We start from the raw sequence: 19,571 nt of genomic DNA, 5'->3' as shown, positions 1-19,571 counted from the left end.
CCCCCCCCCCCCCCCCCCCCCCCCCTCCCAACTTTCTTTTATATCTCTCTTCTCCTTTCTAACTCTGTGTCTCTCTGTCGCTCTGTCTGTCTGTCTGTCTGTCTGTCTGTCTGTCTGCTAAATCAAACCCAAAGCTTGAAGTAAGCACAATTGATTTCCAGCAAAACTTACCTTGACCGAACCTTTCAAACAACTATCTTTTTTTACAAGCGTTTGCTATGGGATTTTAATTTCGGGGTTCATGACTTGAAAAATGATGACGCCATAATGAAAACGTGGAGTGAGGCTGATGCTGACAGAGGGTCAGCTGAAGTCTGTTCATGCCTTCCCAAAGTTCTAAAACACAGGGCAATGAATGCAGTTCACCTAATTTGGTTCAGTGACGGATGTCCTGGACAGAATAAGAATGAAAGAATGATAACTTTCCTTCGATCACTCATCGAAAATAAACTGTCTGAAAGGATATATCGCACTTTTTGCACAGAGACCACACTTTCATACCCAATGATAGGGATTTGGGGTTTATTGAAAAAAGGCAAAATGTGGAGCGAGCTATGATTCCCACTGATTATATGAATATAATCCTAGAAAGTAGACAATCATACCTATTAATTGTGCATTTTGTTTTGCGGCTTAATGAAATGTGCCAATAAGAGCTTTCTGAAGTCTACAGTCAAAGACATCTCTGGTAGCAAACTTTCTTTCAGCAATGTCCAGTGGTTCTCTCTTTGACAAAGCGAAGAGCCAGACAGTACACACCCTATTTTAACACTTGAACCTCACCCAAAAAAAGTTTGATGCCAGTACACTGCCAACGAAGTGGGACCATAGAAGAAAGTGCTTTTGTTCAAACGTTGGGTTTTATCTATTCCCATAGTTGAGAAGAAATACAACAAACATCATTATGATAGAGGATGCGAAGTTGAAGGATTTGTTGAAACTCTACAGTGAGAAGGTCATTCCCACAAATGCCAGATTCTTTATTGAAAGCCTCCAGTCTGGTATCAACGAAGACAATGCTGATATGCAGATGTCTTTGTGGAATAGATTGCTTACTGACCTGGACTTAACCCCAAAATTGAACATCCTAGAGTGTTTTTCCTCTTTTCTGTCAAGTAAAAAGACAAGTCTAAATGGAGGCTCAGTCCAGCAGCATGGCCCTAAGCCTGGTCTTGAATGCAAGAACATAAAACGTTGAGTTTTTCGCTCTTTCTCCTTGAGATAGATTGCTACAAATCTCTCTAAAAGCTAAAAACGTTGTTATCTTCATGTTAATAACAGTTTCGTTTCACAGAAAGCCGTAGTTATGAAAATAATTATTTTTTTGTGCGAGCAATTTTCACGAAACACTGTTAATTTGACTGAGCCTTGGAATAGAACTGGGCCCATCAAATACTGGCAATATATTCACTGCAGAGAGGAACCGCTTGATTATATTTTCATTTTATTATGTTCAGCCTAAATTTTCCAACGTCTTTGATGCAAGTCTTGGAACTCGCGTGCAGTGTCGGGGAAACCGAAGTTAATTTCCAAGTTTCCACCTCTGGTTCGTACTAGCAGCGGGGCCAGATATCTCGAGTTACCGGAATTATCAATATATTTCGCCTCAGTTGCCAATCCCAACGCGTTTTTCCCCGACAGCTCTCCAGAACTCATATTCTCTTATCCTTCAGTAATGACGACAATCCTGTGTTAAAAGCCATGTGCTTTAGAAAAAAAATTAGATCCTGTTCATGCACGTGTGCAGTAGAGGGTCCTGAGTTCACCATACCTTTAGAGTAATGAGGAGTGTTTCACCCATGCCTTCTTTCAGAGTTTTCATTTTCAGTGAGCTCAGAAAAGCACCCAATTATACAATACATATCAATGGTAATGTTATGCCCGTGATGCAGCATTTAGGAGTTTGGTTACTGAGGTACATCTATCGCTTTATCAAATGTCTGTGGCGACCAGCAAACGTAGTGTGTCAGCAAAACTGTTCGTACATTTTGACCGTGTGTATTATTATACAACATACATGTAACTGAATTGTTGTATAAATGCATTATACTTGCCATTTATTGAAAAAGAGTCATAGCTGTAAAAACGAATTCAAGTTGCCTTTTTTTCAAAGTTCTTTTTTAAAAAGTTTTCAGTTGTTTCAGATGCCTTGTTGCCATTATGTTTTTGCTCCTTGTGGAAAAACGGTCGCTAAAATTATTTTTATTATGCTAGCTGTATTCGTTGTTGCATTTATTGCTCTTTTGTTAAATTGTTTTTAAAACGTTATTTCAGGTTTCGAATTTTTAATAATAACTTTCGATTTCTCCTGTATTAAAGAGTGATTGCACGTGTTTCTGTTTCTTAACTAAAGAGAATGTAATACAAACACCCCACTATTTTGGGGTCATACCTCCACCTCCCCTCCCCACTCCCATTCCGTCTGTCTTACCTTGACCACTCCCAGGATGTGGAACTGATCGGCAGCAGGCAGCACTTGCTCTACGTTCATGGCGGTGATCTTCGCAGTTCGTGTGTAAGCGTACTCGATGAGAACGGACATGACGTCAGCACCCACCTGGGTCAGGGAGATCTCATGTTGATTCGTGGTCAGCATCTGTAGCACAAATAAGAGGAGATCAATACTAATTGAGATAATCGAGATCCTTACCTCCCCCCCTCCCCCAACCTGTTTTTTCATAAATAAATGGGGTTGGGGTGGGGGGGGGGGGGGGTGGAGACAGTATCAGTTTGGGTTGCAAGCAAAAGGTTTGTTTTTGTTTTAATAACTTTGAGAAAACTGTACATTTTTAAGATAATACTATTTTTTAATGTTTAAATGACTGTTTTTACTACTGAATTTTTACCATGAATTTTCCACTTTAACCATATCGACTTAACAAAGAATACCCAAGCCGTGTTGTTAAACAACGTGAAAAAAACCATGTTATCACTTTCAACTTAAACAATAACGAGAGTCATAAAACTCTCACTCTGGCAAATACCAGACATCAAATAATATACATGCATTGTTTTATATTTCCTTCAACACTTTTTTTATTCCTTTATTTGAACAGTGGAAGCCAACCAATTTCTTAAGCATGGCTGTATTAAGATAAAGATAAGATGAGATAATATGTCTTTATTGTCCACTTGCAGGCACATTGGTTTGGTGTTTCACCACGTGTACACAACACACACACACACACACACACACACACACACACACACACACACACACACACACACACACACACACACACGCGTGCGTACATACACCCACACACACGTACACACGCACAGACACATACACACACAAGCAGGCTTTCAGTCACATGCATAATATAAATAAACAGTGATATAAACAATAATAATCTTAAGCTAGATACATACTCAGTATTCTTGTTTTAACTGAATGTTATTCTGATGAAAGCTCTACGGTCAGGAAATGAATACTTGTAACAAGATGGTTAAGTCGAAAGAATTTTGATGGATAATGGCAAAAATGACCTTCTTTATCTTTATTTGTTAAAGATCAGAAATCAGTATCTTTTATTTCTGGCTGATGTTTTTATTTGAGGGGATCAAGGAATATTTATTGTCCAAAAAGTTGGAATAAATTGTTGTAGTGCGAGCTGTAATGTACAATGCATCCAAGTAGGGGAATGTAGGTGTTGAAATTGTGCATGCTTTCCGTATTAATCGATTTAATTTTTCTTTGTCTTCTTGTCTTGTGTTCCTACCTATGCTGTTATACCGAAATTGATCATACGTTCTATCGGTGAATGATAGAATCTGGACATCAATGTTTTATCAACTTTATAATACATGAGCTTTTTAAAGAAGAAAATTGTCTTTTGTTCACTTTTTTTAATGCAGGAGAGAAGTGTGCACACGCCAGTTGAGTTTGTTGTCTATTGTAACACTCAAATACTTATAATCTGACACTTACTCGACGTTTTCATTTTTAATTTCGAGTGGCTGCAAGAGCAGTATTCACGTGTATATTGTTTTGTTTTTTCTTTGATTCGTTTTTTTTTTTGTGTGCATGAAATGAACAAAGACTGCATTCAGGGTATTCAAGTCTATTTTAAAGTGGATTGGGGTATAAATTGTTATCTCCAGAGTTTTCTACAGGGAACAATCGATCTATGTAGTTGGTCACCATTTCTAAAGTTTTATGACATAACGAATTCCATAAACAAGTTAATACTGTTAGGCTGTAGCCCGTAACGAACACAATAACGCTAGCCGTTATGTCATGCTAGTATGGTTTCAGACTCACAAGGTGAAAGCACTTTTAAAAGAATATAACCATTGGAACTTACGGGAGCGGGAACTTTCAAACAATAAGATTTTAATCAGGGGAAAGTGCCAGTTTTTTAAAGATAATTAGACTGTTAACCCTTTGACTGCCAGACTTGCCATGTAACCCTACCAAATAGTTCAGACTGCGTTGGTCTTGGCAGTGAAGGGGTTAGCCTAAGTCAAATTTAAACATGGGAATGCATAAAGCGTAGGGTCTTTTACCGTAAGCATTAAATCGCATTTACTTGGGCACCAGTATTTATTGTGTTTCCAATAAAACTGTATATAAACTACATATTCTGAACAATCAGTTGTAGGTGTTTTTTTACCCGACTATCTTTTACTACGACGCAGATAGAAATAATAGTCGGCACCATAGCAAAAACACTTTGGCAAAAAAACGTACCTTATGGTGTTTAGATAAAAAATCAGAAAATTCTAAGGAGTATTTAAATCAATAGGACAAAGGGACGAAAGAATGTATCATTGGATTCCAGACTTTACATTATGAAATTATTGTCTTCATTCCAGGCTCTCCTTGTTTCTTAGCAGTTTTGTTCTCTACGTCATCATCTCTCTACGCAGTCAACATTACCTTTAACTTAGAGAGGATTTTCATTTGAGACAACAGAGATAACGAGTTTTTTTCTCCTCCCCTGGAGATCGGCGTGGCTATGCGGGGGACTTTCGATGGGGTTTTCAAGTTGGGGGGGGGGGTTTGGGGTTTTTTTTTTGGGGGGGGGGGTTGTTTTGGCTTTTTTTTTTTTTTTTTTTTTTTTTTTTCCTCGTGAAATCGGCACAGGTGTTAGCAACAGTGTATCCCTAAGCGGGGTGAAAGGGGGGAGGGATGGACGGCTGCCATTGGAACTGTAGAGTCCAACAATGTACTTGAGGGCGTGTCTATTCTAAATACCTGAACCGTTGCGAACAAACCTCAAGGGACCAACGCTGAGCATCTGGCATAAAATGACATTTGTGGTCATGTAAGTCAGTGACCTGCATGGTGGGTTCTTTTGTTGTCTGCGCAGCTCCAGAAAAAGAATGTGCTAAAGATTTCTTCACGAAAGACTAACAATCTGCCTCGGCCAGCTTGAGCTTCTTACTAACATATTAATATACTAGCGTGCAATAGAAACCCAAAATCCTGTTTAGCTTTCCATTAAATTGCAATGGTGATCATGTTCGTGTTCCATTTTTACAAAATGGGGGAATTTAAATACAAACTGTTTTCTGGCATTATGAAAGAAGGCGTGACGTGAAGCATGACTGTGTACGTAACATTTTAACGGAAAACATTTTCAACTTCCGGTTAATGCATCAAAAGGCTCAGTAGCTGTTATGGTAACCATTAGATCGGAGAACTGCAGTACATCTCTGGTACATGAAGGCCACTAGGTTTCTGGTAGAATGTAACAGGGTCCGCCTCCATATCTCCTGGATGGCCACATTCATTCCCTGCTTGGTTCTCGGCCTTTGTTGTCTCCCCTCGATGTGTCGTTTCATTTCGTCCCAAAAATGCTTAATTGGGTTTGAATCAGTGTTACGGGTAGGGTGAGGCTGTAGAGTGATGCCATGGTATTGGAGGAAAACCTGTGTAACATGGGAAGTGTGCGCACAAGCATTATTCTGCTGGAACCGGAAATTAAAATTGAGTCTGTGTAGAGGGGCCTAAGAACTTTTGCTATGCAACGGGCAGCATTGATACCACAACATGGACCTTAGCCTTAATTTTGGAAGATCACTGGTCCTACTTTGTTGTTCGCATTATTCCACCCCAGATCATGACGCGATGTCCTCCCGAGCGATTCCTCTCTATGACACAGTTGTCACGATAACGTTCGCCTACCTCTTGATAAACTCTGAGACCCTTGTTTGTTGCATTCATGGAGAACAGGCATTCGTCCTAAAGTGACAACCGAAGAACAGTCAAGGTGCTGAACCCAGTTGAGAACGGTCTTGGCGATGGTGTACTGTCAAGACTGGACCATGATTAGATCGACAGCGTCTAAGGCCTACCTGACGCCATCGTTGGTTCACTGTGTGTTGCCTCCCCATCTTCCGTGGGTACTCCTCATCAAATCTGACGTTCTTGTAGCTGTCTGAAGTCGATTTGAACGGTATATTTGGACTGTGCATCAGTCACTCTGAGTCGACATTAGCTATTTTGGTCCGCTGTAGAATTTGTGAGCTAAAAACGGGTTATCAGTCTCTGGTAAGTCGAGATGTGAACACCCAAATAATTGGCGATCTCAAAAGGCCTTTCTCCACTCTCCAAACGGCCTTTTGCTCTCTCTTGCTGTATAACCCTTGAACGTGGCATTGTTGTTGCAACTGCAGGCAAAACGACAGAACCGATTTTTTTTTTACCTCGGCTCTCGTAGCAGAGCTCAGATGGACATTTTTCACCCTTTTTTCACTCATTAAGACCATGTATCGAAATCACCACGTAACGTTGTCCATGCGTCAATACAGAGGTAATAACTCTAGTTGCGAGTGACAAGCAAGATAGACGATTTTTGATTTCCAAAGATAATATGACGTACTATCGAAGGTGTAAACTCCAGTCTACTATAATTGATGGTCATTTAGTTATGGCCAAAATAGTTGTTTTTTTGTGTGTGTTTCATTTGCTCGCTAGCATAATACTAATAAAGGGTGTCTATAAAAAAAAAGAAGAGGGCACATTCAAAGGTTAATAGCTCATCTCTGGATCAATTTCCTCAAACTTCGTAAAAATAAACAAAATATCAACCAGGGCTATGTTGCATTTTTTCAGTTTGAAGGAAATTTTAAAAAAACTAGTTTAAAAAATATCATTTTTAGAAAAATAAATTTCAGACAGAATTGAGCGAATTTTTCAAAAACAATCCTTTTTGTTCTATTTCATCTAGTCACCGGTTGTGCATTAAAGAGGACATTTATGCGACATTGATATTTCTAAATAAACTCAGGGAGGTGATGGCTAGTGAAATCTCAAGATGGCGACCATTTCTCTCTATACAAATCTAATAAGCCACTGGCAATTCTGAATAACACCGCGACAAGTTTCTGGATCGATGTTTTGGATGTTCTTTGTTCTGTCTAACATTGAGTTTTAGCTGCACTTTGCTTATATGTCGGTTGTTTCCGTAGACTCCATCTGTCGAAAATCCCCAAAGGTAATAACTGAAGGGAAGTAAGCTTTGCTTTGGGGGAGGGGGGGTAGGGATGGGGTGGTGGTGACCATTTGGGGGGGGGGGAGGGGGCTGGTTTATAAGAAACCTATCTCGGTAACTATGACCCTCTTTAATTTTTTTTATAATTAAGTCAACGGTTGCCATGGTAATGGCCGCCATATTGGTAATAAACAACTTTCATCAAGTTAAAAGAATATTTTATTTACTAACAATTTGGTTCATTGATAGATCTTCGGATAGGTCGACCCACACCCTTATTTGTTAATTTTTGTGGTTGTTTATGTGCTGTTCTAAGTTTGATTTCATTCTGATGTAAAACCTTTTTTTTCACGTTTTTACCCTCTATTTCGCTTAAAATGATATTCTGGATGCTTAAAACAGAACATATTGAAATTCTGGTGCTTTAGATTAAATATCATTTATCAACAAATTGCTAGAATATACGTCGTCACAGAGAGTTGAAAGCTTGAAAATGAATGGCAACTCTGTCTTATGGCAACTTTTGCCATTTTTTGTGGCAACTTTTGGCAACTTTTGGACCAAAAAATGGCAACAAACACAGATGCTAGATTACTTTGTAAACTTTCCGCCTTTAGATGATCCCCAAACCCTTCTTGCAACAATACACGGGACACTTTTGAAGTGTGGGGTGCGGCTCCATCCGACCGGAAAAGGGCCTCTACAGCATAACCCCTCCCCCTAAATTGCCATTAAACTTTCTCAGTACAGCGAGATATTCATCTGTTGTGAAAGTCGTGGTTTTACCTTCCTTATCTTGAGACCATATCAGGCCTATCAAGCTCCTGTGGCTGAACGCTTTAAATACGTAAGATTTTAACGTTTTTTTACCTAATTTTGGTCGAACTTTTTTAAAAAAATGGTATATTGTCTTGTTGATTTTCTCCTTATTTACAAACTTGACGTCTCCATCGTTCTGTTTAGTAGACGTTTTGTTGAAATTAGTGTAGAGATGATCAAGTTATTTGCCTTAACGTTGGTCCTCTTTTTTAGAGACCCTGTATGTTCCTCTTTTGCTAAGAATCAATATCATTATAATAATATACAGATCGATTGGAATATTTCGTTAAATCTCAGAAATTTGAACTACAGTAGGCTATCTCAATTGTACATATTATTGTTTTTTAGACAAGCTTACAGGTCTCCTGCTGTAAGTTTTCGTCTTTGTTAGGAATGAGGCTGCTGTATGGTTCCGTGTTTGTTGAGGAGATATTGAGATAACCGTCAGTGCAGTTCTCGCGATTCACGCAGTTGTACGAGCATTGTCGAGGGCTGCTGGTCAAGGGAAATCTTTTTGACCCTGTGTGTAATCGAAATTCAGTCATATTGGTTCAAATGGATGCTATACAGAGTGCGCATCGGGGTATCCGTTCTCTAATACGGGGTGCCCACTAGCGCGAAGGGTCGGGTCAGGTCGGGTCTCCTTAAAGCGGCCATCGTGGCACAAAGTGATCGACTTGGTCGGTGATTTTCAAAAACAAACGCGTTTGTTTTCAGGCCTGCGAATCGCGCGATCGGGTGGTTCGCAGCCAATCACAACAAGGTTGAGTCACGTGTCTATGTTGAAACTAAAACTCAGGTTGCGCCCTCTTCGAAAAAGTGCTGACTTTGCGAAAAGACTTATGTGAAAAACAAAAAAGCGAAGCTAACAAACTGTTCTATTCCTTTTCTCTTTTTTTTTTGGAGAAACGAAAGAGACCTTCAAAAAAAAGACTGTAGCGCCATCTGAACCAATGCGAGGACTTCCGTAGACACATTTTTGGTGGAATGAACTATCTTGTTACGAACGAACCTTGATAATAGAAAGTTATCAATGTAACCCATGTTTATGGGATTCCAGGCTGCCGCAGCACTGCAACAGAGAACTGCGGAAAGGAGCCTGGAAGCCATTGAGGTCAAAGGTTTCTCTACTGTAAACTCCAGGTCGTCGGGTACTAGTGTACACTGAAACCACCAGAAAATGACCCGACCGACGACCGGACCAGACCTGATTGCGCTAGCGGGCACCCACTATAGTGCAAAACCGATTGGCAACCGACCGCTCAACTCGTCGCCTGAAATGAAACGCGTTTGTTTTTGTGGCGACGAGTTGGGCGATCGGTTTGTGCCACGAAAGCCACTTTGCGCCCTTAATCTGACTAGGACACTGAACCGAACCTATGATGCCAATGGGTACTGGGTATTATATATTCTCCACGGTATCATTTCATTCTACTCCGGGCAAGATATTTTCTCAAGATCGGCCGGAGCTATTTCACAATGGCTGTCTCCAGCCTGTTGTATTGGAGCTTCCATTTTTAGAGGCCTCCGTGGATATCTTAAGTTTCTCTAGTACATAACTTTGTAGAGTTTGGACCTTGCTATTCTACAAAATCTATTGTTCTCTCTCTGTCATCTATGTAGAGTAAAATTATCGTACCACTTTAAGAGACCGACATCAAACAAATTTCCAAAGGCAGAGTGTAGCCTAGTATAGGCCAACATAGCAGAAAGATGGCGCACATGCATGCCATAATCGCGTCAGTTTTCGATGATTAGAATGGCTAAATGAGGTTCGTTTCATGCACGTGTCAACATTGCCATTTATGTGGGGATTGCAGGAAACCGGGTATAAGTCGCAATTATCAAAACTGAGCTATGGGTAATTAAGATCGGGTCAAGGGTCCAAAATGCAAGGGTATATCAAATAGGATCTGGACTTGGTTTTTCCCCGCGAGTAAATAATTGCACGCTGTTGTAGAACGTGATATTGATGTAAACGGAATCGTCGTATGCAAAGATTTTGTTCTTGGTGCTTTTTCATTGATAGTTTGTATCTGAAATAAACTTTCCCTACTTCACATCACTTCCAACAGGGGTTGTTTTCTTTTATTTGTTTGTTGTTGTTTGTTTTGTTGGGTTGTTTTTTTGCTTTGTTTGTTGTTGTTGTTTGTTTGGTTTGCTTTTGCTTTTGGTTTGTTGGGGGTGGGGGGTTGTTGGGTTTTTTTTTGGTTGATTTTTTGTAAGTGTTTAAAGTCACTCGCAACTGCACAAGGTCATATGAGCACTCGGGACACACCAAACATACAGTATTCTGTTGGTAGGGAGTTTTAAAATTTACCAGCGTGACGATTGAAGTCTATTCTTATCGATTTTGGACAGCCAAGTGAATTTAAACGTGCGCAACTTGCACAAGTGACCTCTGAGATTTTTAGCCCTTCTCTGAGAAGGTTAGGAGTCAGATCTTTCCTACCATAAAATCAGGGGTGTGGCTGAAAGACAGTTATAAGAAGGAGTCAAGGAGTAGCAGTAGAAAGGCAAGAGAAAGAGTCAGGAAGGGGCAAAGCAGGAGGGAAGGTGAGAAAGTGGACCCAGAAGAAAACAACAGAGCAGTTTAAGAGAGCAGGGAAGGAGTTGAAAGGATAAATATTTTAATAATAAGAAAATTGTTCATCGCTGTCAGATTTCCAACCCTGGACCTATTGAATGAGAGACAAACACGCTAACCTCTAGACCAGAAGACTTAGACGCCCACCCCCCCTCCCTTAAAAAATATTTTAGTCTTGACTCTTTCTACTGTTCTCTTGGTACCTTCTTACCTTTCTTCAATAACCCTGATCTAAGGTATAGGTAGGATCTAACACTTTGCTTTCTTGGACAAGAGCGAAAAATCTCAGAGGTCCAGTGTCCAAGTTGCGCTTGTTAAAGATCAATTGGTGGTCTTAAAATCGATCAAAGTAGGCTTTGGTCGTCACCTGCACAAAATTCTAAATTTCTTTCAAAACGGAAAATACTCGAGTCAGTATAAAAACATAGAGTAACTTCCAAGTCGGAACATGGCTGCCTGGTGACAAGGGGTCCTATGGAGTAGGAAAAACGATCGCATACATAAAAATCAGTTGCACTGCAGGTTGAAAAACCAACAGTCGTCTACCCCTGAGATATAGTGGGGAAACCCAAAGAAGAAAAAGGCAAACCAATCTACAACCAACCGCACGCGGGAAGAAACTAACATAAAAAAGAAGAAACTGTCCGAAATGCCGTTATCAAAATGTTGATGAAGATGTTGCAAATAGGGAGCTCTTAGGGGTCATGTCAATGTATCTTAACTGGTATCTCAGGTACGCGAAAAGCTGCCGTATGTGTGTCTTGTTTGCTGACTGGGGTTTTTTAAAAAGCACTTAGTAGATTTTACGTCAATGTCTGTTGCATTGATCTTGGACTAATGAAAATGGTTTCAAAGAATACCCACTGGCAATGAAGTTTGGCTGTATTGCTACTATCGCGAAACAAAGCAGCAGTCAAAACAATGGATTCTCAACGACCAAAGAAAGCTCGGCAGGGCCAGGTGAGGAGCAATATGGCGTGCCTGCTCGTAGATTTCTACAACTGGCAGGGCATCGTATCCAAATTTTTGGTTCCCAGAATAAAAAAACAAAGCAATTAATAAACATCATAGGGCAAGTGTTGAGACATTTTAAGGGGAAACATTCGGCGTAAACAACCGAACACGTTGGCATCAAATGATTGGCTTCCCCATTGTGACTATGCAGAACATACCAGAGTTTTAGTCCAACAACATTCCACCTTAAACAATATACATTTGATGCTCAATCCACATTAGTAACCAGACTTGGCTCTACGTGATTGTTGTCATGTTCCCAAAGCTGAAATAATATTAATAATAATAATAATAATAATAATAATAATAATAATAATAATAATAATAATAATAATAATAATAATAATAATAATAATAATAATAGTAATAATAGATTGCATTTATATAGCGCTCTATCCCAAACTAGTATAAGCTCTGAGCGCTTTACACCAATCACATAATCACAGAAACAAGAAAAACCAGTTTAACCACATAAAGAAGAACTTTTACAACTATACATTAACTATACAAGAAAAGACAGTGAAAAAAATGTGTGCATATATATATATTTTTTTTTAACAGAACTTACTAACACATTATAACTAACAATTGAACAAATGAGTCTTGAGCCATCGCTTGAACCTATCAAAATTTGCTGTTTCTCTGAGATTCTGAGGCAAAGTGTTCCAGATTTTTGGGCGAAAAAAATGAGAAACTTTTCTCACCAAAAGATCGTAATTTTATTCTGGGGGCTCTGAATTTTGTTGCATCTGTGGATTAGCGTAACTGACGAGATGGAACATACAGTGTTAAAAGCTCAGATAGATAGGTTGTGGTTTTATCGTTAAGAAATTTAATATTTAATCGTACTTCAAAGACCGCAAATTTAAATACATTAGGGTAATTCAATTTGAATCGCTGAAAATGCTCGAGGGTACCACCAGTGAGGAGCTACAGAGAAGCTTCAAATCACCGCATGCTTGCAGAATGGGACTTTTTCCTTCTCATCTTTTGCCTTTTCTTACTTCACCTCGTCTTCATCCTCCTCCCCCCCCCCCTCAACCCCCACCCCCTTGCTTTTATTGTTGTTGCTGCTACTCAAGTACTGTTGCTGATGTTATTGTTGATGTCTTTGTCGTTGTTGTTGTTGTTATTGTTGTTGTTTTTGTTGTTGTTGTCGTTGTTGTTGTTGTTGTTGTTGTTGTTGTTGTTGTTGTTGATAATGATGTTGCTCCTTTTCTTCTTCTTCTTCTTCTTCTTCTTCTTTTTCTTCTTCTTCTTCTTCTTCTTCTTCTTCTTCTTCTTCTTCTTCTTCTTCTTCATTCATTCATGTAAAGAAAAGTACAATGGGCTGAAATGAGGAACATAATATGACAAAACGTGGAAGAATTTGGGGGATAGAGTAAAATGGCTGAGAGAGGTGGGAGAAAGAAGAACTAAGCTCCAAGTCAAAACACTTACTGCAGACAAGGACAAGCAAACACTACCGTGATATCTAGGTCGTATTCCGACCAGACAGATTCAGAAAGTTCAAGAAAGACAAACATTTCGAAGATTCACGACAATGACAGTCTACCATCATGAACGGGAAGCATGGTGACGGTCCACTTTTGTGTGTTCAGGAAAGAAGAACGTTTTATCACGTCGTCTTCAAAAAAGTTCGCCTGAGAGCAAAATATACAGGAACAACATCCATACTAATACTAGAAAAGATTCTAGCTTTATTGCAGACCAAGGATTTTTTTTTTTAAACATGTGACTTGGAAGCTAATGGGCTTTTGCATTTTTGTCACATGGATATCTTGTTGTATTGAAAAAAGAACTGCACTTGGATGGGAGTTTATCTGTGAGAGTTTTATGGCGCTCACAACTACACGCTGCCATACGTCGATTTACTTCATACCTTTCCTTTAACCATATCCGTACGCCCTGGGGTCATTTTGTGCCCCCGGGGTTGTATTCTTCACATTTTAGAATACTTCTAGTACGAAGATCTCTTTGAAACGTTCAGTATTTCTCAAAGAATTATTTTGACAGACTGCTATGCTAGCGTACGGATCGGATTAACGAGTAAATGTCCTCTTGGGAAAATGGTGGCACAGGGTTCCCCACGTCGTATGGATGCGATACTAAAACACGACGTACTGATAGGGTTAACATATGATGTTAACCATTGACCTGTTAATAAATTTTCGTGAAAAAATACGTTTTTATTATAATACATGGTTTAAAAATGGAAACTGCAGAAAAAACAAATTCAATGTCTCTGAAAAATGTGCGCAAACATTTTAGGACGATTTGCTTATTGATTTGTTAATCCAAGGGTGCGGTGCTCGCTTTTGAAAAGCAAGGTATGCTAAATGTTCGAAACACTGACTTGAATAGACAAAATTGATTAATGATATCAGCGTCTCTTTGATCAAAAGAGACCAGTCTTGCAGAATTTGTGAAAGCTTTTTCATTTCAATAGCAACTGCATGCTCTAAAGTTAAACTTAACGGACATCACGTTTTGCGTTTTGTATTTCAGCTTCATATTTTACTTTTTAAAAACGATTTTGTGAGTACCCTTTGAAAATGGACTAACGTTAATTTGTATCAAAATTAACTGAAACATTTATTTTACAAATTGAAATAGAACATTATCAAAGCCTAAGATACAAAAGCAGGGTGCTACTCAGAGTCGACCGGGTGTGTTTACTTCGCTCTTGGCTTATTTGTTTTTTCTCAGTTAGTCTGTGGCGATTGGACTCTAATACCATAATCAAGATGGATGCGTGGTGCTTAATATCTTTAATATCTGTACCACCTTTGCTTCTGTTTGAATCGAGTCTTCAAGTTGTTATGCAAAGGAATATTTCTCCATTACGAGAGTGCTACAGTTCGGCCTTTCTCAAAAGCCTTTGCCCCTCCGCAAGACCCGTAGATCTGGTGGACACCTTTCAACAAGACATGCCACCAGAGATTAGCAAGCGAAAGCGGGGCAGGAAAGGCGGTGTTCGAGACCGGGTTTCGCAAGAGGCCTTCCTAACCGTTCCTCTCGACTCTCATTACTGGTAATGCTCGATCTCTGAACAACAAAAATGACGAACGTGGGACGTCGGAATGAACATAGACAAGCCTCCATATTATGCTTCTCCGAGACCTGGTTCCCTGCAAATACCACCAATGCTAGTGTAGACCTAGAAGGGTTCAATTTTTGCGTACAGACAGGAATAGCTTCTCGAATAAAAGTCATGGTGGAGGTGTGTGCGTACATCAACAATCGATTAATAGGGAAAACATTTAAAATTTCAACATCAGCATCCATCTACTTGGACGAGTTGTCCATAAGAGCTTGCTCTAAAAGATTAATTCCATCTTTTTAGACAACACACATCCCTTGTTCCCTCAAAGAAAAAACACCAGTCAGAAGTAAAAGACTTAGGATTCTGATCTGTAACTAAGAAAAATACAGAAAGTAATTTTTACCATTATCAATCAAAATTCTTCCATCTTAACCATCTTGTGTTAGTATTCATATGACCTTAGAGCATGCATCAGAAAAACATTGAGTATGTATCAGCTTAACATTAATATTGTTTACATTGCTGCTCATTTGTATTATGCATGTGATTGTAAGCCTGCGTGTGTGTGCATGTGTGTGTGTGTGTTTGAGTGTGTATGTGTTTGTGAGTGTGTATGTGTGTGAGAGCGTGTGTGTGTGTGTGTGTGTGTTTGTGTGTGTGTGTGTGTGTGTGTGTGTGTGTGTGTGTGTGTGTGTGTGTGTAAAACACCAAATAAATATGCCAGGATCTGGACAATAAAGATATATACTATCTCATCTTATCTTATCAGTAGTAAAACTAGAAACAAAAACAAAAAACAAAAAAACAAGTCGGGGTAAAGTTCTTGATAATAGATCACAAATGTATTAACATGACAATATTATAACTCTGACCATACGTTTGATCAATCCCTGTGTGTGCGATAGCTGGACTCTAACACAGAAAGGAGACTGGACGCCGCTGAATTAAACTGGTATTGAAGGAGAAAACTCAGAATTGTATAGATAGAGAGGAAAACAAATAGGGAAGAGCTCAAAGGCAGGTAGTAAAAGATCTATATACAGAACCACCAGGAAGAAATAAGTGATGTTATTTGGCTACATAAATACATGTTTAAAAACTGAAGAAACTGCTGGTGTGTAGAAGGATAGAGAGAAAGAAGAGCAGAAAAGGAAAGCAAAGAACAACACACAGAGATGGCCAAAACAACTTTGCAACAAATAACACAATATCAAAATCCGAGCTGATCAGAAAGGCTGACACACAAAACGGAGTAGAGGTATCTTGTTCGTCAATGTCAGTTCCAGACCCGACACTTGAAGAAAAAGCACAGGCTACTGACAATATTCACGTAATCGGTGTTATCTTACTATAACTACATAGATCTATCAGCAAATAACCCTGCAGTATCCTAATCACTATCATAATAAAGGCATACGTTTTATACAGTAATACGTGAAAGCATTTAATTTTTATAGTATTAATAAGAGGTACAATGAATCTTATCACAAGAATTAAAGGGTTTCCTTTTCAAGGTTACTATTTTTCGTTGCTACACTTTCGATGCAGTTTGATCGAATTTTGCAAAATATTATATTTTATATAATTAATTACTGTTTTTCTATAGCTTCAGTATAGCACCACCAGGCATAATACGCTCAATAATACAATTTCTGGATATTTACTTTATATAAAGAGAGAGAGAGAGAAAGAGAGAGAGAGAGAGAGAGAGAGAGAGAGAGAGACAGAGACAGAGACAGAGACAGAGACAGACAGAGACAGAGACAGAGACAGAGACAGAGAGAGACAGAGACAGAGACAGAGAAAGAGAGAGGGGGGGTAAGAGAGCGAGGGGGGGGGGGATAAGAGAGATAGATGGGATACAGGAAGAAAAGAGGAAAAGAGAGAGAGGAAGAGAGAGAGAGCGAGAGAGAGAGAGAAAGAGAGAAAGAGAGAGAGAGAGAGAGAGAGAGAGAGAGAGAGAGAGAGCGGGGGGGAGGGAGGGAGAGAGAGAGAGAAAGAGAGAAGCTAACAAGCACTTGATTGTGGTAATGTACAAAGTACGATTAGAAAATATAATTCAATATAAAGACATTGAGACAGCCATAGTATTCTTTTAAATGCCAGGTATATTTAGATTTTTAAAGCCCCTTTCGATAAATATTTATATCATACAGTATAGCAAGTGAGCTTTCAGCCCTGCCTGTCAAGGCCAACGTGTGCTGAGAATGATATTAAATCTCAGGAGAAAGATAATCAATAAAAGCTCAGAAATAAAACTCTGCAGTCTCATGTGGGCGTCAGCGACACAAAGGCGCCAGTATTTAGAGCAATACAGTCAGTTATCCCCATAAGATATGGTTTGTCTGTAGTCTTCTTCTGATGAGGGTCAGGCTGCTGCTCGAGAGCTTTCAGCGACGACAACAATAAACAACACCCCCCCCCCCCCCCACACACACACACACACCTAAAAGCAAAGCAACAAAACCTTGATCACGAACAATGGAACAAACTACCTGGCTTTCAATGAACAGCAACAACAAAAATCAGAGCAACAAAGCTTAAACCTCAAACAGTGAAGCAAACTACCTGACTGGTGAAGAGCGCCCGGAAGTAGCTGCTGCAGGCTGACATGATGTTCCGGTGGATGGGGAAAAGTGCCGATTCCACCCGGATGACAGCGTCACACAACTCTCCTTGCTCGCGGAGCTCGGCCAAGACATTGCATGCCTAAAACGGGGAGGGGAGGGGGGTGCCGTAGAAACCCAAGATAGTAGGCTATTAAATGATATTATAATAAGGGCCGTTTATAAGTAAATTTTTGGACCAAGCATGTTTCGAAGCAGCCCCCTCTCCCCTCCCCCTCTACTTTCCGCTCTTTCCTTTTTCGTTGTATGTACCTCTTTTGGGTTTGTTATTCTTTCGAAGTTATTCTTTCGAATTATTAACGGGCCCTTTTCTGGCAGACAATGATCGTCATCATCATCCAGTGCTTGATCTGGGCAGACATCGGCGATGATGGTTCTCCATTCATTCCTTTGCTCGGGTGCTCTTAAAAAAATACTTTACCTTGATCTTTCCTTGTTACTCATTTGTTTAGGTTCCCTAAGTAGGTTGCTGTGGGCTAACCTTTCCTCGTTTGCCTTCAATTTAGCCAGTGAGAGCTAGATGTTCAAAACCTTAAGGTGTCCCAAAAACTGCATTTGTCGTTTCCTGATTTTTTTAACATGAGCGTCCCATGTGTGTTTTATCAAGTATTACCTCATTAATTTTATTTCTTTTCCTTTCACGATAATTTTGTCATTCACTTTGAGGACAGGAGATGTTTTATTTCTTTTGATTGTTTTACTGTATAAAGAGGACTAGTGACATAACACACCCTTGCCTCACTCATCTTCTAATCTGCATATATTCACTGTATTCTCCATTAATTCGAACAGCAGCGCTTTGGTACCAGTAAAAATTATTGATAATTCTTAGATCTTTTTCATCTATGTCTAGCTTTTCCAGTATTTTAAATGGCTCAAATAGCTCATCATAGCTAACTTTAGTGAACGCCTTTGAATAATTTATTAAGAATAAATACTGATCTTTCTGTGCTTCAGTAAATCTTTCTATTAACATTGTTAATGTGAATATAGCATTTCTTGTGCTTTTGTCAGGAACAAAGCCGATTTGCTCTGGTCCTATACGTTTTCTCATATTTCCCATTAGTACTCGCAGCAATATTTTTTTGTAAAATGACTCATAAGTTTAATTGTTCTATGCATATAGAAGCACCTGGTGTTTTAGGTAAAGTTATAAAAACTGACGTCGTCATATCTTCTGGAATCTCACCGCTGTCACGAATAGAATTTAATAGTTGTGTTGTTATTTCAGTGCCTAATTCTTTTCAAGCGCGACACTCACTTCAACTGGGGTAGTCTGGCCCTGTGGCTTTTCCTTGTTTCATTTTCCTGATGGCAGCTTGAACGCCTGCTTTCAATATTGGTGGTCCATTAATGTATTACTTTGCTTCTCTATTATCTTTGAAAAGTTCGTCTATGCATTATGACCATCTGTTTAAGACATTTCCTCTGTCATTTAAAATATCTCCTCCTTTGCATCTTATGCATCCTATATTTGAGCATCCTTTTACGTGTATCCCTCTAACTTCTTAGATTTTGGAATACATGTATTTGCTGTCCTTGTTTTGGTTCTTCTCTATTTGTTGACACTGATCATATATCCATGTTTCTTTTGTTTAGATGCATTTTTTTTATTTCCCTATTTACGATACGATACTTTTCCACATTTATTTACTTTTGCCTGTTTTCTGTCTTCCATTAGTTTTAATATGTCCTGGGCAATAAATTATTCATTTGCTTTTGTAGATTTCTGTGGGATAATTTCTTCCATTATATTTGGGTCTTTCATTTTCCTCCACAGTTTTTCCGATTTAGTAAAAGTTTCCAGTACTTGATAGCAAGGCATACATGTATAAGGAAGCCAGTCTAGTGGTCTTTGCAAAGAGAGAAAAAGAACTAGCAGGAAAAGGGAGATCCTGCTTAAAGAAACGGGTCCATACATGAAAAAAAATAAAGACAACCTCCTCGGTGTAACAAAGCTGGACGTATTCGTCTCTCTCTCTCTCTCCCTCTCTTTCTCTCTCTCTCTCCCTCTCTCTCTCTCTCTCTCTCTCTCT

The 19,571-nt window shown here is 39.3% G+C and overlaps 1 protein-coding gene across 1 annotated transcript in view; it reads right to left on the bottom strand.

Moving 5' to 3' along the window:
• LOC101858000 (kelch-like protein 10) overlaps positions 1 to 19,571 on the bottom strand; it is a gene marked incomplete in the record, with an annotated part of 69,593 nt that overhangs the window by 47,274 nt on the left and 2,748 nt on the right. The window contains 2 exon segments of the mRNA XM_013090637.2: positions 2,432 to 2,596; positions 17,477 to 17,617. Of these exon segments, the coding sequence (XP_012946091.1) occupies positions 2,432 to 2,596; positions 17,477 to 17,617 (306 nt within the window).

The sequence above is a fragment of the Aplysia californica genome, unplaced genomic scaffold (genome assembly GCF_000002075.1).
Source record: "Aplysia californica isolate F4 #8 unplaced genomic scaffold, AplCal3.0 scaffold00028, whole genome shotgun sequence".
NCBI classification, from domain to species: domain Eukaryota; kingdom Metazoa; phylum Mollusca; class Gastropoda; order Aplysiida; family Aplysiidae; genus Aplysia; species Aplysia californica.
The sequence above is the reverse complement of the archived record's forward strand: the minus strand, read 5'-3'. Positions and strand labels throughout refer to the sequence as shown.